This window comes from Tiliqua scincoides, chromosome 4 (assembly GCF_035046505.1).
Source record: "Tiliqua scincoides isolate rTilSci1 chromosome 4, rTilSci1.hap2, whole genome shotgun sequence".
Classification (NCBI taxonomy): Eukaryota; Metazoa; Chordata; class Lepidosauria; order Squamata; family Scincidae; genus Tiliqua; species Tiliqua scincoides.
Window position 1 is genome coordinate 59,154,646 of NC_089824.1, and position 19,635 is coordinate 59,174,280.

The window sequence follows — 19,635 nt, forward strand, 5'->3', positions numbered from 1 at the left end:
TTCCTTGAATCCATGAGACAGTGTACAATGCCTTCCTGTCATATGTACTTTCCTCAAAACACTCACTTTTGCAGCTGTATAACCAAAGCTACACATGTTGCTGGATCAGCCTGCATATATAAAATGATCCATAGTTGTTTGTGTGATGATGTTTGGGTTATATTATTTTGGAGTAGAAGATGCTCCAGCTCAGGTGCTATGAAAGATCAAAAAAAAGGTTATCTTTTTCATGTTTCATTACAAATCTAAACTTTTAGCACCATCAAATATTTTAGAGGACTACATTTTCCAGCTTTCTGGGCAAACTTTTATAAAGCAAAGTTTATATGATGGAAATGCCTTCTTTCATTCTACTATATTGATATTGCTGCCATTTTTAAAATAGAAATACATCATAATTGATGTGGGGAGGGTTTCTACTGTTAAAGAGTTTGGAAGCCTGATATCAGTAAAGCATGAAAAGTCTCTTGATATCCATAGACTTCGAAACTGCAAGACTATAGTTAGCTCCTTTATCTTACCAAAGCAAGCTTATAGTTGTGGTGTGGGAATGAAGGACCACCTCCTCACCATTTTGCTTTTGTAAAAATTTTCCTGGGATTGTTGCCTCTTCTCAGGACATTTCGTATCCCTCTCCAACACACTTTTAACTCTAGTTATATGCCTACAAAATGTGTATATCTCAAAGTGTTTACCATTACTTAGGGTTGTATCCTAAGCTTAGTTAGTTATGGTTATGGAAGTTAGTCATTACTAACTCCCTTTGGAATAAATGGGACAGGCAGCGCAATCCAAACTAGGACTGAGTTGGCAACCTTCAGTCTCAAAAGACTATGGTATCGCGCTCTGAAAGGTGGTTCTGGAACAGCGTCTAGTGTGGCTGAAAAGGCCGATTCGGGAGTGACAATCCCTTCCACACTGGGAGCAAGTGCAGTCTGTCCCTGGTCTATCTCCCTGGCTATGGGCCTTCCTTCTTTGCCTCAGACTGCTGGCCAAGTGTCTCTTCAAACTGGGAAAGGCCATGCTGCACAGCCTGCCTCCAAGCGGGCCGCTCAGAGGCCAGAGTTTCCCACCTGTTGAGGTCCACTTCTAAGGCCTTCAGATCCTTCGTGCAGATGTCCTTGTATCGCAGCTGTGATCTACCTGTAGGGCGCTTTCCTTGCACGAGTTCTCCATAGAGGAGATCCTTTGGGATCCGGCCATCATCCATTCTCACAACATGACCGAGCCAACGCAGGCATCTCTGTTTCAGCAGTGCATACATGCTAGGGATTCCAGCTTGTTCCAGGACTGTGTTGTTTGGAACTTTGTCCTGCCAGGTGATGCCGAGGATGCATCGGAGGCAGCGCATGTGGAAAGCGTTCAGTTTCCTCTCCTGTTGTGAGCGAAGAGTCCATGACTCGCTGCAGTACAGAAGTGTACTCAGGACGCAAGCTCTGTAGACCTGGATCTTGGTATGTTCCGTCAGCTTCTTGTTGGACCAGACTGTCTTTGTGAGTCTGGAAAACGTGGTAGCTGCTTTACCGATGCGCTTATTTAGCTCGGTATCGAGAGAAAGAGTGTCAGTGATCGTTGAGCCAAGGTACACAAAGTCATGGACAACCTCCAGTTCATGCGCAGAGATTGTAATGCAGGGAGGTGAGTCCACATCCTGAACCATGACCTGTGTTTTCTTCAGGCTGATTGTCAGTCCAAAATCTGGGAAAAACTAGGACTAGGCTGTCCTTAATGAGAGTGGAACACAATCCCACTGTTGTAAATGACCAAATGACAGTACTTTGTGTGTAGTGGTAGCAGCCATTTTGAGTTCATCTTCGCAGTGCCAGAGGTCCACTGTTGCTTCCAGTCAGCTCCAGAGATCAGCTGGGGTGGGCAAAATGGGGAATGGAAGTTTCTGAGGAGGGATGGGGTGGGCAGGACACAGAATGGGAGAGGTGGATTTTGGAGGCACTGGTATACACCAAATTCTAATGCCATTCCCTGTTTCCTCTCCCTCACCCTCATTGCACCAACATTGCAAAATAGCTGGTGCAGATCCATGGTTTCCCACTGGGGCTGTAGACGCTTGCCCCGGGGTATGAAAGTTAATAATAATAATAATAATAATAATAATAATAATAATAATATACAGTATTTATATACCGCCTTTCTTGGTCTTTATTCAAGACTTTATTCAAGGCGGTTTACACAAGCAGGCTTATTAAATCCACGCAGTGATTTTTACAAATTGAAAGAAGGTTCTCTCTTTCAAGAACCACCACATTCAAGATGTTACACTCCGATCTGGTTTAACATTCTGGCCTCCATCCTCCCACGCTCCGAGCAGATGGAACAGCTCAGCTGCAGCTTGCCAGCTGCTTCAAGGTCGCACGGTGCCGATGGCCTCGAACTGGCGACCTTGTGGATGTTAATCTTCAGGCAAATGGAGGCTCTACCCTCTAGACCAGACCTCCTGCCCTACGTAGAGGTAAGTTCTCTTACCTCTACGTAGGTCTCGCAATGACTGCCCCCTCCTGCAGGATACAACACGCTCCATTGGTGCAGCTGCTTGGCAAAAGGGGATTTAATTAGGATTGGGCCCTTAGCTATGACTTAACTAAGCTTAGGATACAACCCACAGTGGAGGTACAAATATGGAGATTTGCGTTCTTTGTTTTCTGGAACAAGAAATCATATAATCTTCAATATTTTCAATTACACTATACTGAAATACATGTAAATAAATATGAACACCTCGATATTGCCAAACTTCAAAAAAGTATCCCATTACGATCTGTCCTGGCTCAGTGCAGCTATGTGTAAACTGAGCTTTCAGCCATTTTATAGGTGTAACTTTTTATATAACAGCTAGTGAAAATGTTGACTGGACAATTTAGATGTCTAATTTAAAGAGGGTTAGTATCCAATTTTACCTAGGTATTTGTTCTGATACCACAGAATGAAGAACATCCATTACTTGTCATGTAGTATGTTCAAATATTCTCATCTGTGTTTGTTAGAGAGCTGGATTGAAATGCCACTTTATCTAATTCATGACATGAAATTGAACTTGTTAGTTCACCCACATTTTAAAAAAGCAAGAAAAAAAACCTGACTATCACCAAACAGGAAAAGGCCACTCTTTTCTAACAAGTGACATTAAAGTAATTAAACATTTCAGAAAAGGAAAACAGCAAGACAGAATTGATTAAATGTATTTGGGGAGATAAATTGGTATTTTACATACACTCTGTGTAATGAACTTTTCTAATAGTGGTCAGCTGCAACCTAGATTAGATTTAGGTGAACAGAATGAGTCTGTCTGAGAAGATATCAGATTATAACAGTTCAAACTGCTTATTGAGTTCATGCAAGGTAAACCCAGGTGTCAGACTGGCTAGAAGGAGTTTTGTTAGGTTTTTAACTAAGTGTGTGGGAGAGAAACCATCTGTACTGCCCATAGTTTATATTTCTCCAGATTATCAAATGGAAGATTTTGCACCTTGGGTAGCACTAAACATGCCAGAGAATGGATAGCAGAAGTGAGAACAAAATCATTTTGAACACTAGGCCAAAATTTAATGTATCATTAACACATATCACTTAAGTATCAGTTGTTGGCAACCTTCAGTCTCGAAAGACTATGGTATCGCGCTCTGAATGGTGGTTCTGGAACAGCGTCTAGTGTGGCTGAAAAGGCCAATTCGGGAATGACAATCCCTTCCACACCGGGAGCAAGTGCAGTCTGTCCCTGGTCTATCTCCCTGGCTATGGGCCTTCCTTCTTTGCCTCAGACTGCTGGCCAAGTGTCTCTTCAAACTGGGAAAGGCCATGCTGCACAGCCTGCCTCCAAGCGGGCCGCTCAGAGGCCAGGGTTTCCCACCTGTTGAGGTCCACTTCTAAGGCCTTCAGATCCTTCGTGCAGATGTCCTTGTATCGCAGCTGTGATCTACCTGTAGGGCGCTTTCCTTGCACGAGTTCTCCATAGAGGAGATCCTTTGGGATCCGGCCATCATCCATTCTCACAACATGACCGAGCCAACGCAGGCATCTCTGTTTCAGCAGTGCATACATGCTAGGGATTCCAGCTTGTTCCAGGACTGTGTTGTTTGGAACTTTGTCCTGCCAGGTGATGCCGAGGATGCATCGGAGGCAGCGCATGTGGAAAGCATTCAGTTTCCTCTCCTGTTGTGAGCGAAGAGTCCATGACTCGCTGCAGTACAGAAGTGTACTCAGGACGCAAGCTCTGTAGACCTGGATCTTGGTATGTTCCGTCAGCTTCTTGTTGGACCAGACTGTCTTTGTGAGTCTGGAAAACGTGGTAGCTGCTTTACCGATGCGCTTATTTAGCTCGGTATCGAGAGAAAGAGTGTCGGAGATCGTTGAGCCAAGGTACACAAATCATGGACAACCTCCAGTTCATGCGCAGAGATTGTAATGCAGGGAGGTGAGTCCACATCCTGAACCATGACCTGTGTTTTCTTCAGGCTGATTGTCAGTCCAAAATCTTGGCAGGCCTTGCTAAAACGATCCATGAGCTGCTGGAGATCTTTGTTGTCTCTGAGCTTTGGAGATAAGCAGCTGTCACTTAAGTATCAACGGTTTTGAAAGACTGATTAATAAATATATGTAAGCATATATCTCCCTTTGACTTGGTCTTGGCCTGTTTTTGTGTGTTTGTATAAAGACACTCATCAAAACTCAACTTCCTGTTTAAGAGATATACAGTAATAACATCTGTTCAGCCATGTAGTTTATTGCAAGTGGAAGAGTACACACATCTGTTGCAATGTGGTACATTTCTCATTCTTGTTCTCACAAGGCATGTACCGGGGATACATTTTGGGGTGAGAGTGGAATTGTGCCTGCTGACTCTCTGGACGTATGCTTGGATTCAAAAAGAAAGGAGTAAAAGGGGTAGATGTATCAAGAAAGTCTCACTGATGCTCTGTGTACCATGCTCCTTGCTTCCAGATTTGTTTCCCATTTCCTTTCAAATTCAGGAAGTAGAAAAAGTGGTAGAGAGGTAAGCAGGACCAGTGGTAGCCTAAGGACCCCTAGTTACAAGGCCTTGTGTGGCCGTCCCAGACCATGTGAGTTACTCCGGTCCCTACCCAGAAGCTGAGCAGAGAAGGGAAAAGTGTCTTCCTTCACACCATGGTTGTAAACACAACACCCAGGAGACCTGTCCTCTGCTCCCTACCTCCCATGCCTGACTTTTCTGAGCAGGAGATATAAGGAGAACTCTCCTGTCTCCTGCACAGAAAAACTGGGTGGAAAAGGAATGCAGAAACATTTGCTGTAGCTGCTGCTCCCTTTCCTTTGCCCAGAAAATGTCCCCATGGCCTGCTGAACAATGGGGAAGGGGACAGGAGATGCAAAAGTCCTTCTTCCTTGTGACCAGCAGCATTCAAATGCCTTGGCCCCCAAAATTTGTTATTTGGTGTGGGGCATCTGGGAATTAAAATGCCACTAGGCCAAAGGAAGATGGACTGCTGTGGCAGCTCCTACCCTCCCTATTGTTCAGTAAGCCACAGAACATTTACTAAGTGATGCGAAGAAAGCAACACCTGCAGTGGATGAATGGCCAGGCACAGGTATGGGCCTTGTCAACAGTGTGGGCTATTGAACATGTGACACTGGTCTTGGAGATGAGCAAATGGTGGCAGTTACCCTCTGTTAGTTCACCACCTGAGGTAACTGCTTCCAGGCCCTATCCTACCCACACTTACCTGAGAGTAAGCGCTGTTGATTATAATGGGACTCAGTAAACATGCATAGGATTGGGCTCTTAGGGCGCAATCCTAACTGGTAGATAGGCCAGCCCAAGTCCCTTGGGCCAGCCTGGAAGGGTCACAAATGTGCCGTAAGGCACGTTTGCACCTCCTCGGATGGAAGCCAGGCTGGCAATCCAAAAAGTGCCAGCCTGCGGAGACTGAGGGAAGCCTCCGCGCTGGCTTCCTCCCAGCGCCTTGCGTCGGCTCGTATGCAAGGATGAAAGGTAGGTGTGGGGGAGGCAGGGAGGAGGAGGGAGGGAGATGTTCCTGGGTGGGGAGAGGGTGGGCGGTGGGTGGCTCCGGGGTGGGGGGGGCAGGGATCCAGCAGTTATGCCGGATCCCAACCCCCATTCCCAGGGAGATTGGAGCAGCTTCAAGTGCTCCATTCTTTGCACAAGTTCGAGGAGACCCATTGGGGCCAGCAGCCCTTACCCTTACCTTGTTTTCCCTTACCTCTGGCTGAGCTGCTTATGGCCACTATCCTGCGCTGGATACAGCACAAGCTTCCTGGCTTACCTATTCCAGCGCAGGATAGGATTGCGCCCTTTGTCTCATGGATGGGCAGACTGTGAAGATGAGGGGGATATTGGGCTCAGTATGGTTGACTTCCCATACTTAACCAAGGCCTCTGAGAGGAATTTTATTGGGGTACAAAGTTTCTTTTAGGTCCCTTTGCAAAGGGGGAGGGGTGAAAGTGTGGGGGAGAGCAGTGACAGGTGAGCACAATAGGAGCAGGGAGGGGAGAAACAGGGTAGGAGGGAGGGTAGAGACAGCTGGAAAAGTCTTTGGAGCCCAGGTCTACTAACTCATGTGGCATAAGTAGTGTCCCCAGCATCCCCAATCGTTGTAGTGTTCCCAGCATCCCGTACAGGCAACAAGTCTGAGTAGATAGGAAAACATAAGATCCCAGGGTCAAAAGGGGGGCCCAGGAGCCAAAGGAGGGGGCCCAGAAATTTCCTGAGATCTTAGGTTTTCTGGGCCCCCTCCTTTGGCTCCTGGGCCCCCCTTTTGACCCTGGGATCTTACGTTTTCCTATCTACTCAGACGTTGCCTGCACGGGATGCTGGGAACACTACAACGACTACTACAATTTCTGGGCCCCCTCCTTTGGCTCCTGGGTCCCCCTTTTGACCCTGGGCCCAAGTACAAATTACCCCCTTTACCCCCCTCTCCTTGGCCCTGTACTTAGGGTCCTTACATTGTAAGGGGGCCCTCACAATGAGAAGTGTGCGAAGGAGAATGGTGTCTGTCTTTCCTTGGAGCACCTTTTGCATTGTTGTTTCTATGCGGAACAGCACCTACCATCTAGAGTCCATCATCTGGACTAATCTTTCAGGTCATCTGTTAATAAGATCCTTCTTTAAATTATTCTTTCTTTTTTAGTTAGGCCATTTGTACCTCTCTGGTTTAAGTCCAACACTTGATTTGGCTCCAGATTATGGTTCTAATTTATGGTTTAAAAATTTATTTAGAATCATATCTTCTCTAAATCCCTCTGGGTGAAATAGTTTACACAAAAATTAATGATTTTCCGCTGTAAAATATTAAAGAAAAAAATGTCACCTGTTAAATTTTCTTACAGTACTTTATAAATAGCCTAAATAACCTCTAGCAGCCACCTACAGAGCAGCTGCCATGTCTTAAGCAAGTTGCCTACTCAAGATCAGTGAACACAAAATTAAGTACCTTCACTGTTAAGAAGTCTTTAGTGTGTACTCTTGCTTTTTAAACTTAAATCACATTTGTGGGTCACAGGAATTTTAGTAAGAAATAAAATTAGACCATGCAAGGCTGGTCAGCCCACCTCTGCTCTAATTGAAGTTGTATTGATTGATTTATTTTGTATGGTTTGGACCATAAAGCAGCCACAATTGTGATGTAGGTGTAGCAAGGTGGTTTGTGTTGTACCTGTGGCCAGTGAGTAGAGCCAGACCATTATCTTCATTTCTTCTGTAGACATTCATTGTTCACAAGGAACAGTTAGCAGCTGTAATCAGATTCTTTGTGGAAGAGCAAAGGAAACATTTTCAGTGGCTTGGGAGGGAGGCGAAACTGTTCTTTTCCCCCTTTTAAAAATAGAATGTAGTGCATGAAGGTCTTTTGGCAGCATCCTTTGTGGTGGACCTGCCCCCACATCATCAACCGTCCTGGCAAATGGAGACAGGACACATGACAGAGGTTGATCTGCATGTTGAGCTAGTCCACACAAATAGCTCACGTTGCAGTTTGAAGCAGAAGCAGCCGGACATAATGTCTTTTATTGGTCATTTCACACATACATATGAACATATGTAGCTGCCTTTAGCTGTACCATTGGTCCATCTAATTCAGTCTTGTCTCCGCTGACTGGAAGCAGCTGGGATTAAGCCCTCTACATGCATTGCATATACTTCATTGCTGAACGTGTGCATGTTTATCACTTGATCTACAATGTCAAGATATATCTTGCATGTGTAATACTTTAATTTCATACTTCAAACATATTTTTCAGTAGTGGCAATTCTATGCATTCAACTCTGAATCAGCTGTTAGTCACTGAGAATTTATGTATACTGGGCTTCATATTATTCAAACCCAGCCTTAAGCTCAGCTACTAGAACAAAAGCCATTAGATGCAGGCTTTGCTGGAACTTTTCTTTATTTTGTACTTTGATCACAGGGGATCAGAAAATACCCTAAGGGAAGAAAAACCATTAAAACAAAGTCTATTTGAAATACTTGTAAGACCTAAATAAATTGGTGTAGCCAGTAACCTTAGTAGCCTCAGTCTGAGGTTGAATGTTGAATGGCAGTTCAACAGTCCTTACCAACACTTGAAGTTTGAATGTAATTAACTGTTGTTTCAGCCAACATAAATGCCTCAGAATCTCCTCTCAAAGTTCCATTTCATGTTTTGGTTGGAGGAACAGCCTAATGATTTAAAATGAAGCTCAATCATTTTGAGAAGTCACAGCTATTAAATTGCACAGATTCTACATAACACTCTGCTTTATAAACACCAGAGTGACTGTGTCTTCGCAGTTACTGTGAATTATGAAATGGTTAAAGTAGATGAGTGGCACATATTGATATCATCTTATTAATAAAAGTTTCCTTCCTGCTTCTAAAATGCCTACATGATAAGCTGTTTTCTTGATGTGCCAAATCCGTATTGAACAATAATAATTAATAAGCCTTTTTGTAGGCATTTTGAGTTGCTGCCAGGTTTGTCATTTTTATTCTGTGGGAGTCAGTGACAATAGCTCATTAATGTGGAAATACGTAATGTTGCTTCGGGTAGCTGTACATTTTCTGTGTCATTTTCATGGTGACATTTAGCGTCTAAATGCCATCATTAACAATAGCTCTAGGCTCAGGCAGGTGTGAGGATTACCAGGCTGAGATTTACTGGGTATAGCTTCTAACAATCATATGATACATTCTTCTCTGTTTTCAAATATTAGTAGGATATGGTGATGAATAACAGCACAGTATGAATAATTTAATGTTATGTAACGATCTATATATAATTTTAATACGTGAAGAAAGCATGTTTCACTAAACTAACCTAGTAGGAGATCAGTGAAAAGTTTAGTTAGTTGTAAACACACACTCAGACAGACACAGACACACACACGCACACAACCTATAGGAATTGTGAACCTAATTCACAAAAAATGATTTGAAGTCTTTTCAATGATTTAGAAAGACAGAATAAATGTGTCAATGCCTACATACTGATCAATGGTGGGATTAGATAGAAAACCTCTCCAGGCTTTCTTCTGAGTTTGTTCAAGACTAGTTAACCTCAAAAGTAAATTTAGAAGGGTATCTTAGTAAGGGCTCTTTTTTGTAGAGATTGGGTGATGCTTCATTGATTAACCTGGATTGAATTGACTAGAAAACTGCAACCAAATATGTTGAGAGTATATATCAATTGGTGACATTCAGCCCCCCCCCCCCACACTTACAATTGCTTCTTGATCAGTTGCTTCTTCAGTTGTGATGTATGGGGTTTAAAAGGGACAGAGAGAGTGGAGGGAAAGGGGTAATATGTTGAGGATATTCCCAAAGTTCAGGAGAGGGATGTTCAGTAGACATATGGTTGAATGACTTGGCCATCAGCTGTTGCTTAGAAAAATACAAACATCATGACTTCAAAAGATCCTGAGGATATGAACTACAGATGAACCGGCTTACCTCTCTTGATTGTTATACTCCAAACAGAAGGGTTTGGGCAAAGGAGAGAAACAATGCCACAAAAGTATACATGGCTGTATAAGAACCAGGCAGCTCAATCCTACATAGTTCCCTCCTGCCAGTGCAACAGCATTACATTCTTCAGGGGAATTTATCAGGGAGGTCTCCTCTGGGTAACGGGACATTTGTAATCGTGCCCCAGACAAAGCCTCAGCCAACACCATGTGTTAACTTCAACCTGAGTCAGTGATGGGTGTTGCTCTAGATTTGGCCTTTCCACAGGTGCTGTTAAAAGACAAGATGCTGCCAGATTGATAGAATTGGGTCCAAAGTCTCAGTAATCTGGGGAAACCCACCTTTGCCTATTTAAAGGTTTAAATGCATTTAAAGTGTTGTTAGCCATGATGGATTTAATTTTTCTTTAGTCAACAGCAACTATTGGAATTCGTTGGGATTGGGACTGTTGTACAGAATGAGGCCGAGGCCCCCTTCCCACCACTGTGGTCTCAATCTACAGGGAATCCAATCTAGCTGCTACTGATATCAATGCTAATAATGCCTTAAAATGTTGTGTATATTTTGGTCTCCATCACTATAACAACAAAATAAACTTGCCATTGAGTCTGGTGTGGAGTTTATTGTTGAAAGATCATAGTGGCAACCTGTAAACTTTATCACTTGATCTAAAAATATAGTAGATAAAGTAAATGTTTGATTTTTGATTTTTTTGGAAGAAAGTTAAAACCACATGAATGAATAGATAATGTTATTAAATTAGTTTATTTTAACAGTTATCATTTTTGTTTCAGAACCACCAGTTCCTATTGCACCACCTCAACTATCATCAGTTGGTGCAACCTACTTATGGATACAGTTAAATGCCAATTCCATCAACGGAGATGGACCCATCATTGAGAGAGAAGTAGAATATCGCACTTCAAGTGGAAGCTGGTATGACTTACAACCAGTAGATTCTACAAGTTACAAAATTGGGCACCTGGATCCTGATACAGAATATGAAATCAGTGTACTGCTCACTAGACCAGGTGAAGGAGGTACTGGATCTCCGGGACCGGCTCTTAAAACAAGGACAAAATGTGCTGGTGAGTACTACTGTGTCTTGGTGTATTACTTGGAGCAGTGAGCTATATCCTAAATTTGTCTGTTGCACAGCTACTTCATTGTAAGCCCCTTCTATGAACAGAATAAGTGTTGCATCCATGCAATAACTCTTCCTGCTTGTGGAAGGACCCATTACGAAAGCTCAGCTCTCCACACTTCCCACATAAAGGTTAGACACAACCTACTATATTTTTAAAAGCCCAGATGTTTTTCAATTACAAAACTAAACTGTCAGTCAGTAAGCTTGAAAGGTACCTCTGGTGGGTGCATTTTTGAGACCCAATTAGAATTAAGCATGAGTTTAATCCTACCATTGAAATCAATGATAGATGACCCCTAGTGTAATGCAGTGGCGTAGCTAATGATTGTATAGCCTGGTGCCAAGCTCAAAATGTTGCCCCGAAAGTGATGTCACAACCGGAAGTGAGATCACATTCGGGCTTTTAAAAAAGTGAAAACTGGGAGGAACCCACCTCCTTCCCCCAGCAGCTCACCACCCACTTGCTCTGCTGCCCCAGTGGCATAGCTAAGGCATCTATCTGTTACCTGGGGTCAACAAAGATTTGTAGCCTCTCCCAGACAAAATCAGATTTAAATTAAGTAAATAAATGAAAAGTGTGCCCCTGATTGGTCCGAGATACTGTGCTGGCATGAAGAGGGATGGTTATTCTTCCCCTGCTAAATATGAGGGGCACCACTTGAAAAAGTGCCTTTTTACCTGGTTAGTAGGGGTTACTGTATGACGTTACATGGAAAAGAGTGCTGACTCATATTAACACCTTTTTGGTTTCATGCTGTATCATGATAACATGTCATTGCAACATGTCAATAACATAGTAACTTGTCATTGGCTCTAAGAACAATCAGTCTCATAGGTCTGTTTTGAGTTAAGAAAATCCACTTTTTGTTCCATAAGGTAGTTTTTTTTCATTTTCTGGTTAATTGGTTATAACATTTGATAGAGTACATATACTCCGGTGCAGTTTGTTTCATTGCATTCAGTGTAAAATTACTTCTCCAATGATATATATAACATGATGGTATTCATACATACCAAGATTTTCACAATTTTGGTCACTCATGTCAAGCTCAGCTTGTTGCCCCCCTAAAGCTTGATGCCCGGTGCAGCTGCTACCCCCTGCACTGCCTTAGCTACGCCACTGGTGTAATGGTAAATTATTTTGTCTTTTTACGCTTTGTAACTATTGGTTTGAATCTTGTACTACCTAAAATTTGTCATGTTTGCAACATTTTCTTAATATTATTGGGATTGTGATACTCGTATCTGGTTCTTGGTACAATGCTTTAGTCTTTCGATCAGTATTGTATTAATTGTTTCTTTTCATTCGTCACTCATTTTTACTAATGTGAAAAAAAATCAACCTGAGAACAAAATAGGTTTCTGATAGATGGATCTGTATGCCCCGTAGCAGCTGAACGGCAGTTGATTTTTGCTGTTGTATAGATATACTCTTTTTCATTATAATCAGTGTTGCTAATCTTTGTGCTTGCAACGAGATACAGCGCAGGGCTGTAACAGAAACAGAATAACGAACACATGATTTGAACCCACATAGAAACTTATTATTCTGCCAGCCATGCCAGACTGGGCCAGACACCATCTTTTAACCTCACAGTGTTCTTGTGAGGATAAATGAGAACCATGCGTGCTGAAACAAATTAAATGACTATATGGGCATCAAACAATGTAGCTAAGATTACAGGAGTTGTTGTGTTCTTGCTCTAAATAAGAGGAACATCCTGAAAGCAAAAGAAAATGTGGCTATACAGTAATTTAAAATATCTACCATACCAGAATGACTTGGATTGCATTGGCTTGTCATTGTCTAGCTCAGTCAGATTCCAGCCCCACTATTTCCCCTGCATGTTTAGCTTGCAAAAGGATAGGAGATCACAGTATGGCCAGGTGCAGCTCTAATCCTTTTTTAACTCTTTGCCGTTTGTTTGCTTAAAAGTGTCTTTAAGGGTCAAAATATAGCAGATACACAAGGCATAGATCAGGAAGACTGTTCAGTGGTGAAGTTACTTGGTTCGCAAATGTGCATTGTACAGTTAATTGAATGGGCAGTCCTTTAAGAGCAGAATTACTGCACACATTTTAAATGGTGGTGGTGATTGTGTGCTGCAAACTTGATCCCTTGGGATAGAACAGACCACTTTGAGGCTCAAAGCACAGCACTAGCTTTTTAGAAATCTTAATAGTTTTAGGCTTAAAATATGTTTTTTCCTGGCATAATGAGTTTCCATTTGGTTAGAAAAGCCTAGCTCAGTTAAATGCATCTATAATTAGAATGCAAAGAAAATAAAGACTATTCTCCAAAGGCAGATACAGAATTCTCAGAAGAGCTGTTTTCACACTTTATGAAAATGCTTTACATAATTTGGTATGAATGTTTTTTGTGTTTTTTTTTAAACATAAGCTAAGTGAACAAGTTTCAGTTCCAAATTACATATAACTTGTATAATTTTTCACTGAAAACTTTCTCATCAAACACATTCTTCTGAATGGTTGCTGTACAGTCACATGCAGTGAAGTTCTGTGCAGATGCAGAGTTCATCTTAGACATTTCCAGAGCTTTGTCAAGCATTCCGCCCTGCTTTTGAGTAGAGAAACCCTAAGTGTACCACACTGAGGGCCTTGAGGGTGAAAAGAATACCCAACCCATGGTCCACCAGTTCCTTTTCTACCACCTCCTAAGCAACATTGTTAGGAAAACTTCTTTGTCTTTCTTCCCTCGTGTAACAAGAAAAGGAAAACAACTTTCACTTTAGTTTGTCAGTTTAGTTTATCATTCTATTTTATCTTTGTTGTTGTTAGTAGTATTTGGTTCTTACATTGTTTTGAGGAAGTGAAAAGGATCTAAGTTGTTTGTTCTTTCTCCACTCTGCTGTATGGTGAGTAAGATCATTTTAAAAAGCATTTCTGGTATGGAGCTGAACTCCGTTCCACTGATGACCGACAGCCCAATCCTGAGCTGCCCAGTATATGGGGCTGCAGCAGCACCGAAAATGGCTGCTGCCGCATCCTGTGCACTCTGGGCAGCTGCTGCCGGCTCCTTGAGAGAAGGGAACTTTTATCACCTTCCCCTGGGTAAAGCGAGTAGCCCCATAATGGGGCTACTCGATTTACTGCCAACTCAAATGTCGGCGGTGAATCAAGAACCTTTGTGTCAGCCAGTGAACCCAACGTGAAGGCTCTGGATCCAGTGGATCTTTGCTCCACTGGTACCACCTCCCTGCTCCCTTTGCCCAACAGACATCCTCCCCGCCTCCCCCCTCCCTGGAACATCTCCTTCCCACCCTCTCCTCACCTCTCCCTCTCCAAAATGCCTCCTCCCCACCTCCTCCCATGCCCCCATTTACCTCTCTGCTGCTCGACGGTCTGTGTGACTGCTGAGTGGTGGAGCTCCAGTGGCCTCCCGGCACTAGCCCAACACCAGCCAGCGCTGGGCTACCACCAGTGCTCACTCAGTGGTAGGGCCTGCTTCTTCAGGATTGGGTCCCAAAACTCTTGCCTTCTCCATCTGGGAGAGAGCCATTTTAGTCACTTGTGCCCACTGTAAAACATTTCTGAAACAGATGAGAAAAAACCAGGAACTGTGTCTGACATCAGAAATGTGGGAATCTGCTGTAACTCCACCTGGTGATTTTTTTCTTCACCTGTGACTTTGCCTTCTTCACCATCTCAGAGAGTGGCTTATCTGAAGTACACTTACTTTACAATGGTAATCCATTCCAAAGACACCAGTGTATTTTGAAAATATTATAATATGAATCCAATAATGCTTTGTTTTTTGGTAATTTTTTCCAAGACCTTAGAAGCTGAAGTTTGTGTCACATAACTTATTTCCCTCTCTAAAAGGTGATTTAAGAGGTGCCTATTGTACTTTTTAGGGGCCATGGTTGTTGTACAGTTGCTGTTCAAAATGCTATACTTTTTGCACAGTGTTGTAATTATAAAACCAAATTAGGAAATGCCTTCCTTCCATACTCAGCCATAATAATGATAAAAACACTGGAGTTGACTGAGACAGTATCAAGCACGTGCATTCTTCTTAGCTATCACTCATGAGATCCAGTTGACAGCAATTGTGAGCCCATTGTAACGTGAATAACTTATTGTATGGTGAACCTTGTTTTACTAAGGTAAAGCCATTGTAAGGTGAGGGTCCACTGTATACAATGAAGACATCATATAAATCCTTAACAGAGAACTGGCACAATTGAGATACTGGCCACAGTGGGCATGATAAACAGCACAAGTCGCAGTCTGGGCAGGCAGTTGATATCAAAGAAACTTTGAACTTTTAAACTTTTTCTGTGGAAAAAGCCTCCTGGGGCATTTGCATTGACACTGTCCACCTTACTGGCTCAGACTTTGATGCCAAGATATGTTGTGACCCCATATATTATGGCCTACATATGAGCTCCGTGGAGTGTCAAAAAAGTTTGGAAACTTTGGTTAGTGCAAAACGCAGCAGCCTGATGGAGGGCTGCAGCCTGATTATTTGAACATGCAGCATCCATTTTATGTCAAATTAATTGGCTTCCAATTAGTTTCCAGGCCCAGTACAAACTGTTAGTTTTGGCCTTTTAAAGTCCTAAGCAGTTTGAGAGCTGGATAGGTCTTCAGAGAAGGCTCTGCTCTGTATTTTGCTGCCATTTGAGGTGCAGCTGATGAGTGCAAGTGACAGAGCTTTATTAGCGGAGGGACCCAGGTCACAGATTTCTGCCATGGGAAAGATTTGTTTGCATTAGGAGTCAGTTAAAATCAACATTCCTAGATGCACCTGTCAGGAGGGCACTCTTGGATAACTTAATATCTGCTATTTTTATTATGGCTCCTTCTGTTTTGATTTCCATTGTATGGTTTTCGTTTTGCTGATAATTGATTTTATGATAGTTGTTAGCTACCTTGAGGGTTCTGTATTGTAATGGAAACACAGGATATAAAATGAAGATAGTGAACTTGTATCACATTTTGAATGCAGAATATATTGAAAGAAACCTTGCTTTGGCAAGATTTTGTACAATAATATCTGATTGACATATCAGACATTAAAATTCATGCATGTTGAAAATTTTGAGAACAACAGGTTGTTTGCACTGTGCTTTATTATCATACTAATAAGTGCTGCGGTGTTTGCAAAATCAACCTTTAGCAAAATTGCCTGCTTAAAAATTCATGATGTAATAATCCATTTAAGAGGATGACCTGATATGTAACTGGCATGTTTGTCCAAGTAAGTGAATAAAACAAAAAATCCTTATCCTTACAGGTGGGTTTGGAATGACAGGTAGCAAAAATTGCATTATAATAACACTTCCATTGTTTTTATTACTAGTTTGTGAAAATTGTAACTATTACTAAAAGAAAGAATCGTGGAAAACTTTAATTTAAATCAAACATATTGATATAAATTTTATTTTTCAGGAAGGTTTTGTGTCCAAACTGCACAGTGTTTTGTTGCTTTAAAAAGTTTTTATTTGGGGTATTTAACAATTATACATTCTGATTTTAGAGGAATCTTCAAGTTCTCTTGTTCCAGCCTCCAATCCTTTACTTCTGGAGGGCTTTACAATCCTAAAGGCGGCGGTGCCACCTGGTGCAGCGGCGCCAAAGTGGCTGCCGCTACATCCTGCGGCCACACGTCAGCTGCCTAAGGTCTCCTTGGGAGAAGAAGACTTTCATCGCCTTTCCCCAGGGAAAGCCCCAAGCCCCACAGTTGGGTTTCTCAAATCTGTGCAAACTATTTTGCCAGCACAGAGTTGAGAGACTCCATATCAGCCTGGAAGGCCCAACACAGAATTCAGATTCCAGTAGAGCAGAGCTCCCCTGGTCCTTTCCCATCCTGCCCCAGTTCCTGCCTCCAACCCAGAATACCCCCACCCCCAAGGCACTCATTGCGACCTGGAGCTCTTATCTAGCTCTGGGTGGTCTCCAGTTAGCACTGGGCTGAGCACCAACTGGCACTGGGCAAGCGCTGCTGCTGGCTTGGCGCAGGGTGTCGCAAGCGTGCCTTATTGCATGCTTGCAGCACCAGCGCTGGCAGTATGCTCTCACCACCAGCTCTAAAGAGCTCAGGATTGGGCTCTTAGTCAACTTCTTGCTGACTATTCATCTGCTCCTTTCTGACAGTAAATGAACTGAAAATCAAAGTTGGGTGATCCACAAGATTATCAGAAATTAAGGAACTGAAATGATGCCCCTAGAGTTGGTGGGCAGGCAAGTTAGGGTTGCTGTGAGCTATAAGGATTCTATTTTCCTCACTAAGGCTGCAATCCTAACCAACTTTCCAGTATTGACATAAGTACAATGCAACTCCAAGGTAAGGGAACAAACTTTACCTTACCTGGAGGAAGCCTCTGTGACTGCCCCCCAACTGCAGGATGCAGCCCATGGCACAGCTATGCCAATGCTGGAAAGTTAGTTAGGATTGCGCCCTAAGTGTCCAGTCTGGGAAACAGTTCAGTGTGTGCGTATAGATGTTGAGTGTGTATACCTAGTGCTGGACAATGTGCTTGTGTAGGCGTACCAATCTCCATGTTGTCTAACAGTCTCCTTTTAACACAGCAACCCGGGACCAGTGGTGTCACTAGGATGCACAGGACTGCACAGGATGACACAGTTTATCTGGTTGTCACTGGGGGGGGGGGAGCAGGGTGACACCACTAATGGCCAAAATTGTGAAATCTTGGTATTTTTCAGTAATACCATCATGTTATATATCATTCGATGCAGAATTTAATACAGAATGCAATGCAATAAACCATGTTTAAGTATCTGCATTATAACAAATGTTATGGCCAAATAATCAGAAAACTGCCTTATGTAACAAAAAGTGGATTTCTTTGACTCTGACCAATGAGACTGATTGTTCTGGGAGTCAATGACATGTTGTTATGACACAGCAGGGAACCAATGAGGTATTAGTGTGAGGCAGCTCTGATACAGCTCTCCATGTATCAGAGCTAGTAGTAGAAGTCTTATTCAGTTGTGAGTATAGTCAAGTTGGCCACTGGTTTTTTGCTACTTGCCAATTTGTTGGGTGACCTATACTGTTATACATTTAAATAAATAAAGTTAATGGGGGGTATACCAACCCTAGTAATGCCATTGCATTTAGTTTAGCCTTTTGTGACTCATTTGTTATGTGCAGATCACTGCCTGATTAGTAGCTCTATACTACCCCTTGTCACATTTTAGCATGCAGCTGTGCCAGTGGAGTGTGCACTGCATTCTCTGGTGGGAAGGAGGTGATCAGATTGCCAACCAGATGTAAGTAAAATATTTTTACTTACCTTTAGGTACGTCTTCTGTCTGTGTATAGGTCTCCTTGGACCCACTCCAGCTATGCAGCTGGCTTAAGTCTGAGGAGAGGAAAAGGTCAGGACAGACTGGAAAGAGGTAACAGGATCCTGGTGCAAGTCTCTGTTCTCCGCCCACCCCCCTCCCCACCCTGAAACTTCCCTTGCCCTCCTCTCCCTGCCCATGACATGCCCCCACCATCAACTTACTAGGGCCAGTGCAGACTTAGCTCTTTGGTAAGGGACATGCAAAGCTGCAGCTGAATGTAATGACCTTGAATGGCCCTGCAGTGGCATGGACCTTTTTCAGCAGGTATCAGATACCTAAAGGATTGGGCCATAAGTTAGGAATTGCAATTCCCTGCTAATATCTTCAGGGTAAATGGACCGATTAGGATGAAGTGGACTAGATAGGCTAATGGATCCAGATATTTTCCAGTTTAGAGCAGAGGTTCCCAAGCTCCTCCAAGGAAGTCAGGAACCTTCTAAGTAGCAGCAGGGGGGAGCAGGAATGGGGGGTGGCTCTGATGGCGTCATAGTGATCGTGACACCACAGGGACCCAGGGAAATTTTAATGTGCAGAGGGGGCTTCTGAAGCCTCCATGAGGGTCCTGGAGGCTTGCAGCCCCCTCTGCAAGCCTCTGTGTGGCTGCCCTGAGCTCCAAATGCTGATCAGAGCTCACTTTCGGTTTGTGATCGTGCAAACCAGAAGTGAAATCTGATCGGCAATCAGAGCTCCGGGCAGCCACACAGAGGCTCTCAGAGAGGGCTGGGGGCCTCCAGGACCCTCATGGAGGCTTCAGAAGCCCCCCACCCCCGGCACATTAAAATGCCCCTGGGTTCCAACATGGCCATTTTGCAGCCTACCTGTTTGGGAACCACTGCCTTGGGAACATTCAGTGCACAGTGCCTTGTTTTTACCTATTCTTACCTTGTGCCAGAGCCAGAATAGTTCTTACCTTAGAAGAACCTTGGAATAGTTCTTACCTTGTTCCAAAGCCAAGGCATCTTCCTAGTTTCCTAGATAATAGTAAGCCATCATATAGTTACTTAGCTGTGTTTGGTCAGACTGATGTTGAGTTTTCCTTTGCTTGTAGTCCAGCCATTGTACTTTCCGCCTTATTACTTTGTGATGCTTATACATGTACCAATAATGAAGTGAAATGTCTCATATTCACAGTGAAAAAAACTTTATCAAAATAATTTGTTTTAAACTTTGTGTACATTAAATAAACATTTGTTAAAGACC

The 19,635-nt window shown here is 43.0% G+C and overlaps 1 protein-coding gene across 1 annotated transcript in view; it reads left to right on the plus strand.

The window, feature by feature from the left end:
- PTPRM (protein tyrosine phosphatase receptor type M) overlaps window positions 1–19,635 on the plus strand; it is a 544,564-nt gene that overhangs the window by 219,059 nt on the left and 305,870 nt on the right. Inside the window, exon 7 of the mRNA XM_066626178.1 lies at window positions 10,745–11,038. Within this exon, the coding sequence (XP_066482275.1) occupies window positions 10,745–11,038 (294 nt within the window). The remainder of the gene's footprint in view (window positions 1–10,744; window positions 11,039–19,635) is intronic.